This window comes from Centruroides vittatus, unplaced genomic scaffold, assembly GCF_030686945.1.
Source record: "Centruroides vittatus isolate TY-2023 unplaced genomic scaffold, ASM3068694v2 contig_926, whole genome shotgun sequence".
NCBI classification, from domain to species: domain Eukaryota; kingdom Metazoa; phylum Arthropoda; class Arachnida; order Scorpiones; family Buthidae; genus Centruroides; species Centruroides vittatus.
Window position 1 is genome coordinate 1,553,205 of NW_027122612.1, and position 24,930 is coordinate 1,578,134.

General features: G+C 34.0%; 1 protein-coding gene across 1 annotated transcript; it reads left to right on the forward strand.

The window, feature by feature from the left end:
- Nucleotides 1-8,195: 8,195 nt before the first annotated feature.
- On the forward strand, nt 8,196-24,704 carry omd (integrator complex subunit 5 omd). The gene is made up of 4 exons (XM_067281792.1): nt 8,196-9,210; nt 14,488-14,678; nt 22,870-23,997; nt 24,092-24,704. The coding sequence occupies exons 1-4, from the start codon at nt 8,289-8,291 to the stop codon at nt 24,635-24,637; spliced, it is 2,787 nt and encodes a 928-aa protein (XP_067137893.1). The 5' UTR covers nt 8,196-8,288; the 3' UTR covers nt 24,638-24,704.
- The last annotated feature ends 226 nt before the right edge of the window (nt 24,705-24,930 follow it).

Here is a 24,930-nt window from a genome sequence, read left to right on the forward strand (position 1 = left end):
GTTTTGAACTATTTGCGAAGACAATATATTGCACCAACAAACTTTAAATTTCTTTCTTGGAAACATCCGGAAATGATTTTCTCGATTGAATTCAAATCTACTCAGATACAAACAAATGACGTCACACTACTAATTAACGAAATGAAAAAAAATTAATAATAAAATATATTTATACTAGCAGATAAGCCCGGCGTTGCTCGGGGAAAAAGTAACAATAGCGAAGAACAAGATTATTACATTATAGCCAATTTTACCCGTTTTCACAGAATGCAAGAATTAGGTCTCCTCTGTTTCCAGACTAATTAGAGAATTTTTAGATGGGTCTAAAAAATATGTTCGATTTCCCGCAAAAACGCAAAAAACCGCATCTGCAAATCTTGCACGCCGCTTTCTCATAACACTGCCATTGTTACTCAACGCTTCCATTCTTAACACTTGCATTGTTAAGGAATACACTTCTTTCATTTCCACATGGTACCCTACTAAAACGCAGTTAAAAATAAAAACCGCATCTAAAATAGTACAGTAGAAGCCGAGTTCTTCAGGGTAAGCCTTAATCCTCTTCCTCTCCCCCTCCCCCGCAGGGGAAATTTCGAAAAATTCCTTCTTATTGTGCGTTCTCGTGACGTACCCAAACTGTGTACCAAATTTCAACTTTCAACTCTAACCGTTTGAGCTCTGCGCTTATTATTATTATCATTATTTTTTTATCAACCCATCTCGATTATATATATAAATTGTCGAAATGCTTCAAAGCGATTCTTTTGTCGCAAGATCTTCAGTTTTTATTAAAATACTTCAATTGTTATTTCAAAAAATTTTGACAAATTCTACACCTAGTCCGAAGACACCACATTTAAGTTCGTAGATATATCGTAGCAACAAAAACAATACTTTTCAAAATCGATACAGAATAGAATCTACGTAAAGATGTAGTTTCTTCTAACAGACATCTGATAAGCGATGGAAATGACAATATACTTTTTAAAAGACTGAAACATAATCAACAACTGGAAAAGAAGCAAAAGTATAGAAACCTGTTATTATATACTGTCAAGGAAGAACCCGTATCTCATTCAAAATTAAAATATAATCCCAACTACTCTGAATTATTTATTAACGAAAACCATTCAATGAATACAAATAAAGATGGGCGCGTGCAAAAAGAGTAAGATCTTTTAAAAACATCTCTCGCAAATAATGCCTAAATCCTATAAACGAGCAATGCTACCATCAACGAGTATGAGTCGGCTCGAATCTAAACATATAGAGTTAAGAAACGAGAAAATGAATGAATTAGACGATCTCTCAACGAAAACACGCAACTGTCATTTACAACAAAGCTAATTGCAGCCAATCCAGAAAGCTCATTCATCAACGAACGGATGAAATGGCGATATTTTACATTAATAATGTCGCTGTCGAGTCTCTTCTTTATAACAATGTTAATATTTTTGGTATGTTGATTCAACGACAATGGCAAAATCAGTCCACGCAGATGAGAGGTCGATAACTTGGACGTAGACAAGACAGCATCCAGAAATGAAAACCTGATGTAATCCTCACCCAAACTCGACGAAGAACCGTCGTTAAAACCAGAGCTGTGGAGTCGGTAGATTTTTACACGACTCCGACTCCGACTCCGACTCCGACAGGGGCGGACTTGTTAACAAAGTAGGCACGAAAATTCTGACGTCATCACGTGACCTCAGAATATTAGCATTAATAAATATAATTCTAATAAAGATAGAACGTATAAACTTTTTTATTCCAAAGCTAAAATATGCCTCTAAGTAATGAGTCAATACGATAATTTTTACTTTTCTGTTGTTATAGCCTATAGGGCCTATAACAGAGGAAAAGTGTAGCGATCATTCAAAAAATGATTCTACCCCAAATTTTTGCATTTTTGGACTCAGGACACCTCGAAATGTTGAGATTTGCAAAGAATTCGGTTTTTTTTTTCTGTATGTACGAATGTTAGACTGTATGGGAGGCACGATTTTGAATTGGAGTCGAATGGTTTAACACAGGAGTTATTAAGCTTGAAAATGGTTCAACTAAATCGGTTGGTACACATTCTAACATCCGTGCGTACAGAAAAAACCCGAATGCTTTTGCACTTCTCTACGTTTCGAGGCTTCCCGAGTCCAAAAGCGTAAAAATCTGGGAAAATCATTTTTTGACTGATCGTCAATCTTTTCCTTTGTTATAGGTCTTACTGTATAACAGCCGGGAAAGTAATAATGACGACGATTCTGATTATTTTTTAAAAAAATACAAAATAGAACGATTTTAAAAAATTAATTAAACACTAAAATTTGACACATCTACCGAATATATAAGTTCACATTTATTGACTCGTTTGATGATGGCATTGGTATTTGGTAAGCATGTATGAATAAAAATAGTAAATACATTCTTATACAAACAAATTAGTTTAATAAAAATGTTGTACAGTACATAATACACAAGTATATTGGGTAATATATGAGTATACAGATACATCAAACTAAGTCAAGAATGAGAAATATAACATTTAGACTGGTAAAAAAGAGGTTGCTTATTTTGCCACGTTGATTAATTTATTATTTTTCATCTCTGTTATAATCTGAATTACTCCTTACAAAAAAAATCACTTCTATTAAGTCAGCATTCACTGAAGTTCTTAAATCATATTTAATAATTTTAAGAGCGGAAAATAAACGCTCTGCCGAAACTTGGTTGGTGGCAATGCTGTGACAATCAATGTTGTATTTTGGATAATGTCTGGATACAGTGGCGTAGCGTGGGTGTCAGCCGCCCGGGGCGGAGGAAAATTTCGCCGCCCCCTTATTTAGGTATTTTTACAAGATATTATTATTTATTGTGAAATTTTGCCGCCCCTATAAGTGCCGCCCGGAGCGGGCCGCCCCTGCCGCCCCCACTACGCTACGCCACTGAATAGTGCAGTATTGCCGTTTTAACATCCAAACTCGAAGAGTGGTCAATGTGATTTATTTTTTCCAGTGCATAATAAATATCATCTTCAAATTTTGTAAGATTTCCTTTTCTGTCTGTTCTTATATTAGAATTCAAGCTTAATTTTGAAGGTAGAGACGAGTTTTATAAAAAAATTAAAAAAATAAAAACTAGCAGATGAGCCAGATGTTGCTCACGCAAAAAGTAACAATAACGAAGATTAAGATATTTAGATTATAGCCGATTTTACCCGTTTCCATTGGGCGCAAGAATTAGGTCCTCTCTTCCGAGACTAATTAGAGAATTTTTAGATGGGTTTAAGAGTATGTTCGATTTTTCACAAAAACGCAAAACACCGCATCTAAAATAGTACGGTAGAAACGGAGTTCTTCGGGGTAATGCTTAACCCTCTCTCCTTCTTCCCCCCACGAGAGGTGAAAGTCCCTTCTTAGTGTCCCCTCGAAAAGTCCCTTCTTAGTGTACATTCTTATGACGTATCCAAACTGTGTACCAAATTTCAACTCTTAACCGTTTGAACTCTGAGCTTATGATTATTTATTATTACAGTATTACTATTATTATTAACCCATCCCGATTATATTATACGATTCTGAATGCTAATAACGAGTAAAATATTCATTAAGTCCGACCACAATGGAGATATGACACATGACCCCTTCTATGTCTCTACCCTGTCGACCTTTAATAAAGAACCAAAATTTAATAGCATTAATGCACTTTATACACAAGCTATTGTGCCAAATTTTGTTTCTTAAACTTTACTCATTCTGAGATATTGTTTAATAGTTCGGAACAGAATAAAGAAATTAAACAAATTAGACGCCAACATAGGCGCGTGGACGCGCGAATTTTTCCCCTTATTTGACATTTTTTTGGTTTATAGGATCTCCAAACGTATAGATTTGCAAAAAACTCGGAGAGTCAAATGTGACACGATTGAAATACTTTTTCGTTTTTTATATACATAACAAGTTGGGAAAGTAAAAAGGAGTCGGAGCCGGGGGGATTTTTGACGACTCCGACGCCACAGCCCTGGTTAAAACAATAAGAAATTGATGAAAAAGTCAATCTAGTCGTTTTTCACGAATTGATACACAATCATCATTTCAGAAAGTTTAGAGACTCATAAAGGATTTAGACAAAGACGAAATTGAATTCCTCAACTCGACTTTAAGGTGCTTACGCCGGAACATACAATATTTTGTAATGTTTAAGTCACATAACGTTACATAAATAAAGATTAAAGTTATTAGTGTGTATTTCAACTTGGCTTCGTGTAAGTTATTGTAAGCTCGCCGAAATGGGGGGGGGGAGTTTTATTCCCAACCGTCGGTAAGGCTAAGGGCTCTACGTATGTGGGTGGCGGTTTTGAGAAGGCAGAAAAGACAAGTGTTTCACAAAGAAACCGTTTATTTTTGTCGAAAAATGCTTACATATAATTGACAAGGTCCTTACAGACACCGTCCAGTCCGTTAGATGTCTTCAGATGTTTTCTTTCGTCCAGCGATGGCGGACCCCGGGTGACGGCGTATTAAAGTTGGCAACAGATACGTAACACAAGATAGAGACGAGCAGAAGCACGGAGCGAAGAGGGCGACGATTCCAAAAGGCTGGATATGTTATAGAGGAAGGCTCTCTTTCCTTGCAGTCGGAATTTTTATAAGTTTTTCGAGCTCAACTTGGAGTTAATTGGACAGATTATTCTTCTGCGCTTCCTAATTGGTCTCCCACCTGTCTCCAGGTGTAAATGGAGCTTCGTATAGGTCACGGGAAAGGTCGGCTAGAGAAGGTTTACTCGACACTGTCTTTTAGACTCCGCTTGCGTTTAATCGTTGACTATGACACCTACGCTCATCTTGATATTGTTTTTCTTTCTAGTTTCGTTTTGCTTTCTAAACTGCGTCTTAAATTTTTAATATTTTCCTTTCTAAATTTTCTTTACCTAAAATTTTGTTTTTCCCGTTACTCTTTATGAGCGTCGACGTCAAAGTCCGGTGTCACCAACTCGACACTTATAAAAGTTATAATCTTGGGGTTTCTCTTAACAAATTTGTACATATCCCCTTTTTTGGGGGGCTATTTCCGGACCTCATATTATTGCTTTTTCGGCTGTCATATATAGCAGAGGTAAAGTATGACGATCGGTCAAAAAAATTATTCCCAAAGATTTTTACATTTTCGGGACGTGTTAGAAATACGAGATTGAAATTTCTTCTCTTACAACTGAAGTTATCTCTTGTTACACGAAATCTTCAATGTGAAAGAACAAAAATCAATTACAAATACAGAAATATACCATATATATTTAACCTTATGCTTCGGAGCTTTGATTTATTTGAAGAATCACTGTAATCTGTCGGTTAAGGAACCGAACATATGTGCAGTTAATCTTATAGCGCTGCACGTTTTTGTTCGCTGAATGCACCTATTATTACGTTAGGATTAATTTCACATAAGCTTAATTTTTAAATGTGGCCCACCAGTGGCCGAGCGGTACTGTTCTCTGAACACTGGGAGTTTGGTCATGGGTTCGCGTCTCGCCAGAGAGAGCTGGCCATGTGGAGTTTCCCCCACATCTGTAACACCTGAATAGCGGCCAGTTTCCTTTAAAAATATCTCCCGGAAGGCATCCCCTAGGCAGATTGCCGAAGTTTTGCGTTGCCGTAAATTAACAAACAAACAAATTTTTAAATATAAAAAAATTAGTCATTTCATTACCTTTCCTTGACAGTCAATAAAAACGAAAACCGGTTTAACTAATAAAATTACTTACTGATTATTATATACTCACATTTAATAAGAAAGAATTATAAATATTCAAAATAAGCAAGGTTGAGTTAATTTACATAAATGTGACTTCACGGTATGCATGGTTTGTACGAGTAGAAATGCATCAATGAAAATATTTTAAGTGCCGTTGTAATGCAAGAAAAGTAAATATGCACCCAGAAACCAATCCCAGAAATTTTTCGAGCTTGGCCGAAATCACAATAGACTTGATGAAAAAGGCTCTCTTAGTGCCTGCAGGTTGAAAATCCTCAATTTTGACGACAATAACTTATTCCTTACACCAGAGACCATGAAAGTAAGGTTCAGGTAGTACAATACTGTATGGTTCATACAGTACTTGAGCCCAGAGTCAAATAGAGCGCCAGGAAGCCATTGAGAGCTGAAAATTTCTTGGAAACTCAGAAAATATTTGCAAATATTTTGTTAGAACTAGCATTTACATTTTATGTAACCTTACATAGTTTTATATATCGTAATTTGTAAATAAAGGTTCTCGTCTTTTCTCCCGATAGACGGATCACGGACACGGATCAATTCTGAATCTGTCACTTGATGATCAGCCTCAATTTCCTCCAACCACCGGCGGACTTCAACAACTTCGGGTGCAGTGCTCAATTCGAATTCCTTTTGGACACAATGCTTGAGCTCTGCTGTCCTTTTCTATGATTATGACTTCCTTCCTCTCTCGTAAAGGAAATCTGAGAAAAATAGAAGATCAGCACCTTGGTCGGGCTATTTGCACTAACCATAAAACTTTCCTCCTGAAGCAAACAGGACATCGTCATGTTAACAAACAAAAGAGAAACATAAGTTTTACGTCTCGTTGGAAACATTAGGTTAGTCTCGTTTCCGAATTTGTATTGAATAATTGTTTTCGCTTGCTGTTTTGAGTGTTTTTATCAATTGTAATGATGGATAGTAATCGCAAAGCTATGTATTATAATATTTGTTTTATTAACAAGCGCGCTCGACTGAAGAGAGTCTGTGTCAACAAGAAAGAAAAATATTATCGATAGATATAGAACTAAAACTGGACTTTTGGATACTCCTAAGCAAGATGGTAGAAATATCAATAATGATAGACTGGAAGATTTTTTTTTTTAATTCTACCATTACTGCATAAATAATTGGTGTTAACAAGAACCTAATAGAACGGATTTCAGTTATATTACAAGCACTTGCATCCGGCTAAGAAATTGATATATGTAAATTCGAAACACTCACGAAGGATACAGCGAAGTTATAAATGATTCTACCATTGTTATCCAATGCCCGTGACTTTTTATAAAGTTTTAATACACGGATCAAAAGTTGAATAGTTTTGGTATTTCAATAAGACAGTTGTTCAAAAAAGTGCAAAAGACTAGGTACAGAGAATTCAAAAAAAAAAAAAAAATTCCAGTTATTTCCGGAAAACTTGTAGAATAAATACTAATATTGATATTTTACCTAATGTTTTAATGTTCTCGGATCCTACCATTACACATCTTAAGCCACAGGGTATAAAGAAAAACTCGTTAAGTGCTAACGTTTTAAAATTATTAAAATAACCAAACGCGACTATAGTTTAAGATGACTCCCGAATCAAACTTCGAACGTGACTTAGATATGTAACTTTTTAGTTGATATGATATGTAAATAAGAGTAATAAATAATATTTTTATCATAGAAAAGTTTTACAAACCTACATAATTAATTAAGTCCAGCTAGAATTGTCAGCATTACTATTGTTCTCTCACATTTGCGACAGCTTTCATCTGTGGCTGTGATGGCTCTTTCTAGGAAATCATATCCTTAACCCCTAAAATCGTAACGATTTTTTCTTCACATTGTAGAGATCACGATCCATAATATTATATAATGCTGGAAAATGTATATGATCGTATAATAAATAATAATGTACATTTTTATTTATTATAGCATTATGGCATCAATGTGATTTAATAGTAAAATGGATAAGTGATATTATACGTATTTACCCCAAACTTTTCCATTTTTCTATATCACCATGGCAAATACCACTCGGGAGCCTGACAGGGCTCTTAAAATATTGGAAAAAATTGTTTTTTTTTTTATTTAAATTGGATTTTTGTAGCTATATTCCGATTGTCTAGCTTAGTTTGTCACGATGAATTAAGCTAGCAATGAGGACCCGGAAAAATTCAATCAAATAAAAACAGTTGAGTCGTAATGAAAAAGTAGTCAAAAGCAAAAAGACTCATCACCGGCTTAAACCGATAGCGGCTTAACTAAAGCGGCTCACTATTGCAGACAATGTTTATTATTAGTTTAGATAATTTATTAATATTTTCTTATTAATAAAATGCTAATTATAATGAACAAACTGTAATAAATTTTGTTACTACTTTCATCTCGTATTTACATCAGAAATGACATGAAAACTATACTCATTAGGCGGCGCTGGCGAACGAAAATACGATCGGTCCACCATTTGTTTATGGTAGTGTCACGTGTGTTTTGTTAGTTTTAAAATACATGGATTGAAGTAAATAGAGATGGCTCTGTTGAATCCTGAATCTGGCAAAGAGCATTTGAACGCCCAGAAGGATGTGGTTCTTCAGGAGTTAAGGACTTTTTTGAATGGTGCCACTCATTCTGCTAAAGTACGTAACGTTGATGTGGCTCGATCTGCTATTTATTTACTTAAAACTCTACCGGCGGCTCGAGATGCCGTATTGGAACATATGTATAACCTGTTTGATGAGACTGTCAACAGTTACGTGTTAAAGTATGAACTGGAGGATCGTTTAGTAGATTCTTTAGCAGATGATGATGTAGTGGAAGAGATACACGGGGTTTTATCTCAGTTTATTAGTAATGGACCGGATTATTGGGCTTCTATCATATCTTCTTGGGCCTTAGACCTTTTAGGTTATTTGAGTAGTAAATATGCAGATAAATGTGTAGCGCAACATGCTTCCAATTTACCTAAAGTGCTCCAATTTTGGATGGCTTGTAAGCCCACCAGAGTTCTTATCGAGATGACTACCCAGTGTTTGTCTACTGTCATTGGCAGTAATCCGGATATGTGTATCGATGCTTTGTTGGAAACTTCGGTACAACATTCTCCTCATTTTGATTGGGTAGTTGCACATATTGGTTCGTGTTTTCCCACTACTGTTGTAACTAGAGTTCTTGCTTGTGGTCTAAAAGCATTTTGCCTACCTCAGGATGCTGTTGAAGATTCTTCTGGTTCTGGAAAACATGTTTCAAAGATAGCATCTGTTGTTGGAATCTTGGGCCATCTAGCTGCACATCACAGCGATGATATCAGAAAGGCTCTTCTCTCATTATTTCATGAAAGTTTTTCTGACAATCCTACTAAAGAACAACTTGCTACGGTTCCATTTTTATTGCATCTGGCATCAATGTCAGAAATGCTGTCACATGTTATTACTTCAGAATTTGTAACAGTGGGTAAGAATATATTTTAATATAAAGCTAAATATTTAGATATACAAATGTAATGATAAATAAGTTATTTTCTTTTTTTTCTATTCATTAAAACTTTGGAAGTTGCATAGATTGTACCCTATGGAATTTCGGGACTTTGAGTATTTATCATAACTCGGGACCGAGACGAGTTCAACGATACCCTATTTTTGGACTGGAGACGAAAAATAAGAAAGTTATTATATTTACAATTTCTTGACTTTCATAAAGCATTCTACGCCATTTTAGCGTTTTCCACTAGGTGGCGCTGCTTATACTTCAGTATACAGTGGTGCCTTGAATAACGGACACTGCGAACAACGGACTTTCTGCGATCAAGTGCGAATGATTTTTCCACTCTTTTGCCGTTGCCATTGACAATCTACTATTTTTAGATGTTTTTCCTTTCTTGGCTTCCCAGAATAGCTTCTTGATGTAGATATTTTGGAAAACAGATGTTTAAGAAGAGAGAGAAACAGACCACCTTGGAAATGTTTTTCAAGAAGCCAGCTGCCAAAAAACAAAGGATGGAACAAGAGTTGACCCTGCAAGTCCCAGTAGCCTCTCCTGAATTTGACTCCAATTAAAAAACAATAAAAAGAGACCTGCTGCAATGTGTAGAAAGTGTGTTTCAAAGTCTGTATGAATGTGTGAAGAAAGTGTTCTTTCACCTCCTCCTCACAACAACTGACTACCCAGCATAATTGGTAACTGCTCCATTTTCATTTTTTTTATGGTACAGTACGGTTATTTTATGCGGCAGAATGAATTAGATGTTTTAACATGTATTTCTATGGGAAAATGCGTTTTGTATAACGGACTTTTCCCTTAATGGACATGCACCTGAAACGGATTAAGTACGTTATATGAGGCACCACTGTACATTTCCCTTTTTTTTTTCTTTTGTTCAAGAACTACTGTGAATCAGTAACTAGTGACGTTAAACATTCAGCAGCCTGCTGGCAGCTCCCTCTGGGAGGAGTCTATCAGGAACATGAACAGTCAAATGCCACCTAGTGGAAAACTCTAAAATGGCGTAGAATGCATTGTGAAAGACAAGAAATCGTAAATATGATAACTTTCTTACTTTTTGTCTCTGGTCCAAAAGTAGGGTACTGTTGAACTTGTCTCGGTTACCCGAGTTCAAATATATACTCAAAGTCCTGAAATTCCATAGGGTGCAATCTATACAACAGCCAAAACTTTTCATAAGAAAATAATTCCATATATTCTGTTTCTGCAAAACAATACAAAATTGTCATTAAACAAGAATACATGAAAATGAAGTTTCATAATTTTCTGCTATTTGAAAATATTCTTTATTCTCAAAAAAGCATGACATAGTATCAGTTTTATTATAGCACAATCTTTGTTAATATTAATGATAATAAATATGAACAAAGGCCAGATCATTAAGATTTAAAATTACTAAATTAAATAAATAACCTAGTATAGTCAGTGCAGTAAAATTCAAGCTTTAAATGAGGGGTTTTGCGCCTGAATTGTAGATCCCCTATACGAGCAAAACAGTCAAAGAACCATATCTGTATATGTGACCCTTTGTGAGATATTTGTCTCCAAAGGTCAGTTTTTAACTTGTATCAGTATATTGCCTATTCTCTGCATCATCAAGGCTTGCTATTGCTTGCCTTGATTGACACTCCACATGTAGTTGTGCACTTCAGTGCTCACTATTGCTTGCACCTCAGCACCTGTTTACTGTGCAGGAGTTGTGGGTTCGAGTCCCACTCCAGGCCAATTTTTTCTCCCAGCAGTTCTAAATTATTTAAATTAATTAATTAAATTATAATTATTAATGTTAATACGAGGTGGTGCCTAATGCTTACCTCTAGAGCCAAATTGGTACATAATTCATTTAGTAATTAGCCTTAAACTAGCCCAATAGAGTTTCGGCATTTGGTTGGGTCTAGTTTTATAATATATCAGGTTTAGCGATGTTGTTTATATCTATTTCATGTGGTTAACTTGATAAAAACACACAAAATAAATATTATTTTAGATAATAATGTTTAGAAATAAAATTATGTAACATTACTATATTTAAATATGAAACCAACAGAAGAAAAAAATTTCTAATTTCTTCAATACAAAATTAATTCCAAACACTTATTGAATAAAAGCATAATTACATTTGTTCGTTATTAGATTATAGAATAATTGTGTTAAAATGTATCTTATATTTCAAAATTTTGAGGTTTTTACAAGATATATACAACTTTTTAATGAATGAGAAAGAGTATACTAAGTTGAGCAAAAAATCTGAGTCTATAAAATACTTATTAAATACCATTATATTATAGAACTTAAGGAAAATCATATAAATATATTGGATATATTTGATATCAATTGAAAAGTGTTAAAATTATATTGTCTATTTCAAGTGTTTTTGATTAGAACTGAACTTTATATAATTAAATATGTAAATATCATAGTTTTGGCCCATAACTTGGTTAAACAAAATTCTTACTGGAACTAAATAATAAAATTTTATAACTTGGTTAAACCTTTATAGCCCAAAAACCTAACATTTATATATGTAGTTATTAAATTGTGAGCTCACACTGTGTGGTTGGGAGAAAACCAGAATTTTAAATATAAAGAAAACGACAAAAGATATTCAAATGAAATTTTTTATTTTATTCAGTTTAATCTCCTCCCGTGTCAATACATTTTTAGGATTGCTCATATAGCCATTCAAACATTTTTGAATATTCTTCCGAAGTTATGGTACCAAGGACACTCATCACATTCTTCTGGATTCCCTCTAGGTCCATGTTGTGCTGCCACTTGAGCACCAGTTTCAACCTGGAGAACAAAGTGAAGTCCAGTGAATAGGGTCCAAGTACAGTTATCTCTGTTTTGGCCAAAAACTGGCACACCTTGAGACAAGTGTGGGAAGGCACATTATCAATCAGAAGGATCCAGTTTTTGGCTCGGTACATGGCATGTGAATTCAAGCAAGAAGACATTTCATAACACCAAGATAGTAGTTCCTTGTCACTGTAGTGCCAGGCGGCGCAAACTCGCTCCCTTTGCATTAAAGAAGACAACGTGAAGCATCTTAACTCGCAATTTCTGCAACCTCAATTTTTTGGGCTTTGGTGAGTTGGGACCAAGCTGTGCAGCACTCTGTCACTTCATCTGTGGTTTGTACTCGAAACACCATGTTTTGTCATCCATCACAATGTTTTGCAGGATCGTGCAATCTGCCTCAACTTCTGCAACAAAATTCTCAGAAGCAACAATTTGATGTTCTTTTTGCTCTGCCATGAGTTTGTGTGGAACAAACTGCACACACAACTTTCACTTCCTCCAAATCTTGATGAAGGATTGTCTAGTACGACCATCTTTGATACCCCCAAAGTCTCTGCAATGTACTGGGTGCTGTGTGTCCTGTCCTTGGCCAAAAGCTGATGGACACGCTTGATGTTTCCGGGAGTTTGTGCAGCTTGACTTGTCCCTGGATGAGGATCATCTTCCATGCTGTGTTGGCCTTCACGGAACACTTGCATATGACTCAGAGCTTCTGTCTCAAACAATTTCCGGAGTTGTTCACCTGTTTCTGTGGCTGACCTGTGCTCCATCGCTGCAAATTTGATTAACAATCACTGCTCTGTTTTTGTATATTCCATTTTATCAATAATGTATGATGCAATAACATTACCACCACTTGGCAAACAGGTTACAAAAATGAATTGGGATATTCAAATGCAGCAACTTCCATAGCAATGACGATCAGAGCCCTTCGAATAAACCAATCCACACATTTATACTGTCCTCTGAGGAGCAACAGTAAAATTAATCCAGTTTTCTCTTGATTGCACGGGGTAGATATTATAGCTTATATATGAACTCTAGTTATTATGTAAAATAATTGTTAATGACTTTTGGATGTGGATATCAATGAAATAATTCCATGTGCATCCAAGGTATGCTTAAAAAAGTTGAACAGCTATTCAAATGAATTTCTTTGTAGGATGGCAATAGGAATTTATTGGTCTACAACAATGGTGGCCAACCTTTTTGGAAGTAAGGGTGCAATTAAAAATTTTTATGAACGTTGCGGGTCCAACAATATGTAATGACATCATATATGTTTATTGTTAAAGTTATTTTTAATTTTTTTTTAATTCTTAATTATACTTTTTTAAGATTTTTTTTTCATTTAATTTTTGTCATTTTTAATTTTGATTCTTTTTGATTTTATTTTATAGGTTAAAATAATAATAAAAATTTGTAATAACAATTTTATTGAACGACATTTATTACATAATACAGGAGAAGGTCGAGACTGTATTTCTTGACATAATTTTTCAAAATCAGGAGAGTAATTTGACACTGCTACTCTTAAACTGTCATTCAAATTTTCATCCGTAAAATGTGATCTAAATGTATTTTTGATAAATTGCATTGAAGAAAATGTGGCTTCACTTAAGTAAGTCGATCCAAAAAAGATTTTAGCTTCAGTACACAATTTTTTTAATATTGGATATCTAGGTGCTTCAACTAATTTCCAAAATTCCTTGTCCATGTTAATAACTTTTAAAGTGACGTCATTTTGTAATTCTACAATTTCTAGTTCTAAATTTTCTACATTTGTTGCATAAAATTACTTTTTTTGTAGACTACAATTTTTTCAAACTGCAGTCCAATAAATAGACATTCTTATCATAACTTGTACCATGGAAACTTTAATTCTAATTTAAATACATCTACATAATGTCAAATTTAAAATGCACTTTTTAAACATGTTTTTGAACTTAAAATTAGGATGCATCTTAAATACAAAATAATAATCAATCTCAATTTAAAATAAATATAGATTTATTTTCTGATATTCCCTCCAATTTCTGTATTTTGTTATATCTCAATTAAAACATATTTTAATTTAGTCTTAATTTATTTGTTACTCTCTATGTTGTTTTTACAAACATATCATCAATATATTTTTTTATACTATTAAAATTAATGTTTTATAACAAGAAATTAATTCTAATATAGTAGTTCATAATTTATAATGAAATTTACAGTGAATATTTAATATTGATAGTAGTAGGTTAATATTACTGCATGTTTTTTGCATATTAATTAATCAACAAAATATTAAAAATGTTGTGAAGTTGTTTAAGACAATAACTTATTTTTAATCTGTTCAAAAAATATTATTGAACTGTTTGATTAAAAAACTGTTAATAGATTTGATATTTAATATAAATCTAATAGAATACTTTTTAATTGCAGTAACACCAGAATTGCTACAGAAATTATCTTTGCAAGTTAATCAATGGAAATCCTCTCAAATTCCTGGCACAGGAGGACTAATACAATTAATCTTACATTTGCTATTAAAAAGTAATGAAGGAAGTAAAGTAATTAAATGTTTGTTGAAAATAGTTACCACTATGGATTCCAGCAATCCTATTAATAAAACAGTAAGTTATATCTTAGTTGTTTTAAATAGTTACTAACATCAAATATTGATTTTCAAATAAGTTTTATTCAGCAGTAATATTGATAATTTTGAGATATTGAAAGTTAATAATTTGGTTACATTATTTATATCAGGTTAAAGTATCTTTTTCTATATTTGAACCACTAAACTAAATAATTTGTTAAAAATCAAGATTTTAAATCTGAATTTCATATCCTGTACTATTATTTTGAGTAGTCAAGTTTAACAACACAAAATAATACTATTGAAAATATGTCTGTTATTTATTATTATTTGTAATATATTACAACTCTTAATCTCAAATTGATATTCTATTATTTCATATTGTTAGACTTAACCACATAAAATAAGCAAACATAATAAAGCAAAAAAAAAATACAATGATATTTCAATTTTTTGTTTATATTGTCTTCTAATAACATTGTTTTTCAATCTTTTTGTTCTCAGCATCACTATTGTTCATTTCTAAAGCTATATACAGAGTATTTCACCTTTAAGATATACAGCTGAACCTCAGCAGTATTTTGGAGACCAGGATTATAGTTTTGTTATACCGGCATTATTATTATAGTGAGGTTTTGAAATTTAAGAACCGAGATCATTAAGAAAGTAAAGATTAGTTTAAATATTAATCCCCTATAGTTTAAATAATGCTCTCTGATTGGTTCTGAATTATTTATTAACCAGGAAATTGTACTACATTGTTTTGAACTTTATATTGTCTTAAAAATTTGTTATTTTGCTTTGGATCATTTTTGCAAGCTATGATTTACAAATGTTGAATGAACTGCATCAAGAGCAGCCATTTGTTCATTTCCAATTCCAGGAATTGTGATTGATGTGTGTTGAATTGTTTCCATTTGAGAAATAACTTCTAAGATACTGGGGAGTTTACATGGAACTGATTCTTTCTCTTCCTCTTCTACATCTTGGACATCAGTCTCTAACTCTGCCAGAATTGCCTCATCTGTGCAGTCTGGTCGGCACTTGCAGTTTTTCGTAATAGGGTTGGCTCAGGTAATGATGACAATTGCAATGCCGCCAATTAGCTAAATATGGACAAACCATTCTAGAGAATGATTATAGGTAATGCAGCATAACCATAAGTAACATGATTAGTGAGTAGGTGCTCCTAGTTCTTTGCCATGTGGCTCATGCATCAGTCAACCATGGGTTGCACCAACTGGCACCAAATTAACATACTGAAAGTCCCCCACTATATATATGTTAAACACAATGTGAAAGACAAACAGGACAATCTCAGAGCTCCGGGAGTATACAGTATTCCTGTGAGAGATGACAGGTTTAGGCGAGAAATGGTGTATATCAGCTCCACTAAATATTCCATCAAACAGAGTCAAGGAGCACAAATATGACACAGACCATGCTCGTTACACCATCGCCCTATCCACTTATGCCACCGACCCAGAGGTTTATGCAGACCTATCCAACGCCAGACTGATAAAAAGAACCTTTCACACTGACCACGTCAGATCCCTAGAAGCCTTTGAAATATACAGGACTGGCAGGACAGGAAGATGTATAAACTCCAAGGACGGCAAGACGCTTTCATATGCTTGGCGCTACTTATGCAAAGAGCAAGAAAGAGCTGATGCTCCGTAGCACGTGCATATCATGAAGAATTTATTTTAAAACTCAAGGTTTGAAAGTATTTCAAAAAACCGTTCTAAAATTGGAATCCAGTTTTCATTTAACCGGAAACAGACCTTGGGTGAGGTCAAAAATGTTGGTTTCACGAAATCTAAGCAGTACCAGAGGTAAAGGTTCAACGAGTGTGTATGAGAGTGATTAATACCATCTTCCCCAATGCAGTAATGCATCACATTGAAAAACTGGGAACTCGTAAAGCAGGAATAGTGGTATTAAAATACGTAGATTTATATGTTATTAGAGATATTCATACTGTAACCGTCTCTCATCTGACAATTGATGAATTTTACATTAACATCACTATTTGTAACTTAATATAGAATCTATGGATTGTTGACTAATTGGAAGCTGGTATGGATTCAAATATAGTCAATGTTATGCTGATGCTTATCTATGATATAATTAATTCAAAAAATTATGATTGATACTGGATTAAAACATATTTATACTGGAATATATCAATGACTAAAAAATATCAAATGTTTTTACAGCAGACCAATAAAATGGACAAATTCAAAAAAAGAAAGGAAAATAAGAAATTTCAAGGTGCATGACCAGAAAATTTGCATCAGTTACTATTATAATCATTATTTATCAGCTGAGTAAATTTAAAGCTATATTAAGTCCAATATATTCTAATAAGTCATTTAGATTAATTTTTCTTAATGGTATTTCTCATAATGTGTTCTAATGATTATTTTCTTATGTACAATATGTCCCATAATAAAAAAAAAACTAATGTTTTTTAATGATTCTGCAGGAATGTTCCTATCCAAAACATACTGTAAATGTTCAATCAGGCTCAAACTGGTAGAACTTCCAGACCATTCCAGTACTATAATTTTTTTTTTTTTTTGCTAAAAAATTTGTAGCAACCTTGGATGTGTTTCTGTTCATTGTCTTTAATGCTTTCAAAGATCCTTTTTGATGTCGATTGAATTAAATTGGTATCTAGTGTATATCTATAAGCAACAACATTTATTATAGAGGCAATAAAGTTCAAATTGCCAACACCACTGTAAGAGAAGCAGCTCTACACCATTACAGAGCTTCTACTATTTTTTCACTTCAAATAACCTGTTTTTAAGGCTGGTCCTTTTGGTATCACATATACAGTAGGTTATACTTCTTTCCCCAAATAGTTCAAATTTTAATTCATCAGATCAAATAATCAGTTTCTAAAATTCCATTGGTTTGTTGACATATTTCTTAGCAAATTTCAATCTCTTTCATTTGAGTAGGAGTTAAGTGTGGCTTTTTTTTTTTTTTTTTTTTTTTTTTCTTGCCATAAAGGTTTTTCATGTGTAATCAATTTCTGAATTTTTGAATTGACAGACCCTCTTTTTTATAACCAAAGACATCAGATTTAATTTCTCTTGCAGTTTTCTTAGGATTTATAGTTGCTGCTCTTACAATCCGTCTGTCTTCATGAGTAGTTACCATCTGCTTTCTTCCTCTCACTCCATCATCAACAGACATACTTTCTTTGTATTCCTTTAAAATTTTTCAAACTCTTTGAGCAGATAAGTTATGATGTTTAGCAACTGCACAAAATGACTGAAATTGTTTGTAATTTTTCACAACTTCCATTCTCTGGACAACAGATAATTCATTCCACACAGCCATTGTTAATTTACACTGTCTCTAATAATTCACTCCCAACAACCTTTGAAAAAACCAGTAATAGTTAATTGAAAACAAACGTTTTCGACCGTTAACTCTGTCTTCCTCAGGTTATAACTATTGAGATTCATTACAATTTCAACTCTTTCAGAACGTATTCAAACTTTCGAATAGAACCGTTGCGCGTTTGTGTTGCCATGGAATCATACGTGCTGTTGACATACATAATACATGTGGCGCAATAACACAATGCAATTACATTCCATATATAAACAAAGGGATAGGAATGTATATTAAATAGAGCTGTGGGGAACTTCCCCTTCGTAACAAAACTTCCAAGCTTGCGAAATGTTACACGCATCTTTAGAATTGATGCAGGTTGTGCGCAGTCCAACTTTGTATATTTCCAGAGTTTCCAGGGATCGTAGATGGTCCAATCAGTGGGAGAGTTTAATCAATTTGGCGTTTTGCAGATCAGCACTTATGCCCGGGGTCGAGGCATACGTGGAGAGGGCAGTGGTGCCTCTGTTGCGCTCAATATCATACTTGTGCTCGCGTAGACGCTTGTTGAGCGATCGTTTTGTTGAACCGATGTATACAACCTCTCTTTGGAGTCTGCCATCCCATAATGGAACAGAGTATACCCCTGGTGCCATTCTTTTATCTACATTATCCTTGGAATTGCGCATGAGGTCATATATAGTGTTACGCCTCTTGTAAGTGATCTTTTTGTTGGTGTATGCGGCAATTTCCCTGTAAATGGAGTCTAGGTGTTTATTATATTCAACCACGATACGTGTTTGAGTAATATTGGAGTCGTTAGTGCGTCTGTTGGTGTTATCAGTATGATGCATTTGTGTATAATATGCAGACGCAAGGTTATGAACCAATGTACATAGCCGTGTCTTGTGGCTATGTTCTGGATGCGCTCTATTTTAAATAAGGTGTCCTCGATTTTGGAGTGGTGCGTGAATGCTCTTTTCGTAAGGGCCCAGAAGGCAGCTACCTTGTAAGAGAAGGGGTCCTCTGAAATGGCAGGGATGAATAACGGAGTGTAGCATGGCTTGTAATGGACCTTAGTAGATATTGTGTTGCCATCTAATTGCATATGGATATCTAAGAAGTTCGCCTTTGAGTTGCTTATTTGGTCAAGCTTGATGTGGAGTCCATATGGGTTGTTATTCATTGCATCAATGAACCTGTTTATATTGGGCTTAGTTTTCCATAAAATAAAGATATCATCGACGTACCTCCTATAAATATGTATGTTGGAATTAAAGAGGGGTATGATTCTTTGTTCCAGTTTTCTAATGACCAACTCGCATAAATCGCCCGACAGCGGGCTGCCCATCGGAACACCACGTTTCTGAAGATATGTTTTGTCGTCGAAACGGGAAAAGGAAGTGTAGCACAGAATGTGGGCTAGTTCCAAGACTAGTTTACGGTGCGTTCCATGCGACATTAGTAAGAGGTCTCTAATCGTGCAAAAGCACGGTTGGATTTTTATCGACGGGTACAATGAAACAAAATCGAGAACAGTGATGTATGCCCGGTCAGTTACGTTAAGGGGTCTCAATGCATCTAATAATTCTTGTGGGTTCCTGACTATCCAAGGATAATTGTTTAAGTCGTGAATTATGCGCTTGTGCACTGCCGCATCCAGCTCTCTAGTGGAGGATCTTGCCTTGTCAAGGACCGGTCTCAAGGATGGTGTATCCTTGTGAGTTTTAGCGAACACAAATAGCCTGGGGGTATCAGGGAAAGGCACCACTGCCCTGTTAAGGTTCAGCTCTCTGGCTAAACAAGTTTGTGTAAATCTTTTCACATGTGCTTGTAGCTTGTTGACAAATCCATCATCGATGCGTTCACATTCTGTGTTGTTGATGTATGTTTGCATCATGGAAGTGTATGTTTCTTTCTTCAATAACATGAGAGCCTTCCTTTTGTCCACCTTGAGAACGATTATGTTATGATCCTTTAACCATTTTTTTGGATTTGGAAACCTGTTTCCACATTGTATCCTTCTGTTTCCGGTTGTTAGCAGCTATTATCTTGAAGGCAGATTTCCATCTGTAATATTCCTTGTGTACATCATTCATTCCAGAAATGAGGTTTTTGATGTCAGGCATGACCAAAGTTTTGAAATTGTAACGAATCTCAATAGTTATAACCTGAGGAAGACTGAGTTAACGGTCAAAAACGTTACTGGTTTTTTCAAAGGTTGTTGGGAGTGAATTATTTGATTACACCAGTACACAAGTCGATGATTAACCTTTAATAGAAGCTATGCTGGCTAAGTTATACAAAAAGATGGTTCTAGCCCTAACTAGGGCTAGGGCTAAGCTGAGATTCCTTACGATGTGCAGGAATGAAGGGTTGTTCCCCATGTCCATTCAACGAATACGTCTTTCAGCTGGATGTGAGTCGTTGTTACCCAAGCTTAGAATATTATGTTTAAGAAAGGCGATACGCTCAACATGCAAGACTGTATTCTCTAAACTCAATAGTGTAATCAATGTGGAAAATCAAATACACAACCAGGATCCTGAATTACTACAGGAGATCCATACGAGGATTGTTACTTTCCAATATAAGCTTGAAAGAAACCTCTCCAGACATTATCAAAAGAAATTCCAGTGGATTCTTAACAAACAAGGACCACATGGATCATTACAACATTTATCCTTGATATGCTGGGACAACATCTCACCACCTGATTTCCTCCTCCGCTCTTTAACGCATGGTTCTATGTGTGCACCACGTGGTCCTTGCATACGACCGGAAACGGTCATGCCTGTGCGATTTAAAGAAGAGTTGGCCCTTTCAGCAGCGTGGCAGATCCTGCTGGAAAATAATTTAAAAAAAATTAACATCAACCTTTTTGAAGCGCATGCACGGTGCACAAACCAGCAATCGTTTCGTTTAAAAAATATGTTGGAACGTTTACACGTGGCTGAATTTGAAACACGGTTCTTTCCAAAAGGAAAATATCTTCAAAATGCAACGTATGGCTTATATATATTACTACAAAGCCTGAAGAAGAGCCCAGACGGGGCTACAAAAATGTTAGTGACCCTAATATCAACCACTCCAGTTATCTGGTTCTTACATAAGTGTGTTTTTAAGTTGATGATTAGACAAATAAATCAACCAAGTAACAGTAATGTTATTTTTTTGATTTATTCTACATTGTAGTGCTCCATCACTAATTTTATTCCTATCCTCATTTATATATTAGGTAATTCGTAGTCATTCCATATTGGGTTTTTATCTTTGTTGTGCGCTATTAGGCTATGTGTAAAATTGTTTTGTTTGTTATGTGTGCCCCCTTTGGCAGCTGCTACCTGCTTGATTGGGATTGGTGATCATGACACCAGGTGTCTAAGGATGAAGTCCTGGATGGTGGCAGATATAAAAACACAGGCACAACACATGGGAAAACCCTTTTCATTTTCCCTCCTTCGAACCATGCTTGGGCAAGACTCTGGAGAAGAGGACCAAGAAGCCATGAGCAGTAAGGGTCACTGTGTATGACTGGAAGGACAGGACGAGATAACAGACTTTGGTAGGAGAAGAGAATCCACTTGCATCGGGAGAAGAATTGATCAAAAAGTCCAAGGATCTTCGTGGAATTGGAGAAGGTGAGGAAATTCACCTGTATCCAATTTCAGTTTTGTTCGGTATTTCGTTATTAATGCCATACACCAATGTGTACTGCCATCCAATAGTAACAACGGACATTGAGTTACGCTATCAATGATCAGTATATTAATGGATATCAACATGTGCTCATCACTGTAAAATATTGTAAATATCCTCGTTAGTTAAGTATAATTGTATTTCGAGTAATAAGTAGATTAGATTATACGTGTAAGCCTTCCAATTATTGTAAAAAAAAAAAAAAAAAAAAACAAAACATAAGGGGAAAACCCTTGGAAAGAAGTTTGGACTTGTACACTGTACCTGGATCTAAATGTGCCATAAAACTGTTGTTAGAATTGGTTATAGTATGATATATTCCTTTGTATTATATATTGGTTATAGTGTGATATATTCCTTAGTATTCTTACCCAACACTATGTCTGAATCCCTCAGTGATTCGTAGACACTACAACATTTAGCATGTAACTTTATTCTATTTACTAAGATATATTCATTATAAATGCTAATATTTTCTTGGCATAGCAAACTTTAATGTGTCATTAAATTACAACTATCTACAATTAATGATAAAGTGCAATTCTTCTTAGAATTTTTATAATTATCTGAAATAAAAGTTTAAAATTTTTCAGATAGTATTACAAAAAATTAAATAATTTATTGAGATTCTTTACTTAATGAAATTAATATAAAATATTTTTTATAAAATTGAATGCTTTAATGTAAATTATATATTTATACTTTAAGTGCAATTTACTTCATATGATTTGGGAAAAACTGAAAAAAATTCCAATAGGTCTGGAGAACCTGGAAAAAACAAATGAAAGCTAAAAACAATAAGCAACATTTCAGTTTCATATTGTTCATACTGTATAAAATTCATGTGTAATGATGGTTTAATTATAGTATGAAGTTAAGTTCAACATGTATAAAACTTAATGCAATTTAACAATAATCACAATATCTGCTAGTCTGAATACCAATATTATGAAAAATCTCATACTCACTCATTGAACCTCTATCCCCGGTACTGCTTAAACTTCGGGAAACAAATGTTTTCGGCCTCACCCAAACATGAATTACAAATTACAAAGAACAAATTAACATAGAAATACATAAATTTAACAATAGTATTCATAAGAAATTAGATATAATAATTACAATTTGAATATTTATTGAATCATTATTACTTATTAATTTGATTTGATTGTTTTTAGATTCAAGATGCTGCAGGATGGATTCTGGATTCCATACTTCTAGAGATTCAACATAGAGTTCATGCTGATTGTTCAGATATCCCAATACTTCAGTCATTTAAAATACATATTTCAGATTTTAGCAGTTGTTTGAAAGAAAATTCAGGATGTACTGCCAACTGGATTTTAAACATATTAAAATTTGTATGCATTCATGGAGGGGATAAAACTAGTATTGATATTTTAGGTCATCTTTTGTGTACAATTTCTGAAGTAACTTACATCAAACAACTTTTAGCACATGTGGAATTAACGCATCCTCAGGTATTATACATAACAGTTTCTAACCAGATGGCTGAGTTAAAATGTTCTCGAATAAAAGAACCTGTTCAATTAATTAAGAATTTCATTAATTTAATTAAATTAGAAGAAGGAAGTAAACAAATCATTGAGGCAATTCAACCAAGTATGGAAATTTTAGCTGGGCAGGTGATGTCTGTTGATTGTGAATATGCTGATGTTGTAATTGAATTACTTTCATTAACAGTGGTTCCTGAAAGTATGAATATGTCTTCTTTACTTAGAGTGAGTTTTTCTGTGGTAGGATACTTTTTTAAACTATTGTCAAAACAAGATATTGATAAAAAGTTAATAATGCTTCAAATATGCCAAAATTTGCTAACTAATTTATGTCAACAAACAGCTACTCAAAACATGATCTTGAGGACTTTATTAGAAACTGCTTTAGATGATAACAATACATTATTTGCTTCAAAATGCTTTCCAAATTTGAAAGACAAAAAATCAACATGGGAATGTTCTCTTCTTGCTGAGAATAGGCAATATAGTACTTCAATCACTCTACCACAAAATCATTCTTCTGTTTTTCATACTGGTATTATTGGTTATGGATTAAGGCCGACATCAAAATCGAATGCAGCTTCTAGAAATGAAACTGTTATTAACAGACAAGTCCTTCTGAATACAATTCAAGCTTGCTGCATTCCATCATGGAGATTTCCATTAGACAAAGTTTCTAATAGAGTGACTGGACCTGATATGAAAACAGTTGCCTTATTATTAGTAGAACTTGTATCTCCAGATGTGATGTTCAATGGACTTCCTTGGCCTGATGAAGACTTTCTTAAGGTGATTAATGAATTTTAAAATATATAACATAGTTAAGTTATTTAATATGAATATATTGTAATTATTTAAAATGAACTTATAAAATTATTTTCAGGTAACAATCGAAAGGGATTTACATATTAAGCGAAAATTCGATGAACATCCGGTTTTATGGGATCTTCTGTTTCTCATAGCCTCAGCTCATCCTTCTCTCTGCTATTGCAGTGTTCTCCTTCGAGCAATAATGGCCGTGTTGATCACGCACTGGGGAAGTTGCCAAGAGAAAAAAACAAGTAACAGTCCAAAACAATTAGAAATTACTCAAAGATTAATAGATGTTATGGCAATAGGACAAATACTTCCACCTCCTCTAGCTTATATTGGTGAAATTCTTCAATCAATTACACCATTTGAAATGTTTTGTTTATTATCAGATATTTGGCAATATATGAAAGATAATGTGCCTAGTCCAGCTCTATTTACACTTACTAAAAATGGAAGAATGTGGAGAGATTTTTCTCAAAATGTTAGTGAAATGAAATCAGAGTCAAAAATTAAACTTATTTGTGAGAAAAAATATACAGACAGACTCAGATTTATAATGCAAGCCAATATTGAAAAGTTTGGGAGCATTTATCCAAAATTTTTTCCTTCAGAATGAATTCAAATCAGAAAAAATTGATTGTATACCAATTGCTATTTAGTAATAATAAACATCAATGTTTAGTTATAACCTTTATTATAAAGCTATTTGTTGTTATTATAATAATAATTTGTTTTTTAATTCTTAGAAGATAAATTTTGAAGCAACTCCTCTCTTGAATTTGACATATCATTTGTGTATTAATTTAGAATTTTTATACATATTACATTCAGTGCAGATTGCTTACTAGGCACGTGAGGCATTAGCTTAAGGATCCTGAAATTAGAAAAAAAATAAAACAGTTTTACCAT

Bases quoted from the DNA above. Each gene is read 5' to 3' on its own strand.
- omd (XM_067281792.1), top strand. From the start codon at position 8,289: ATGGCTCTGTTGAATCCTGAATCTGGCAAAGAGCATTTGAACGCCCAG. The intron at 14,679-22,869 runs GTAAGTTATATC...GATTGTTTTTAG, and splicing joins GCAATCCTATTAATAAAACA to ATTCAAGATGCTGCAGGATG. The intron at 23,998-24,091 runs GTGATTAATGAA...AATTATTTTCAG, and splicing joins CTGATGAAGACTTTCTTAAG to GTAACAATCGAAAGGGATTT.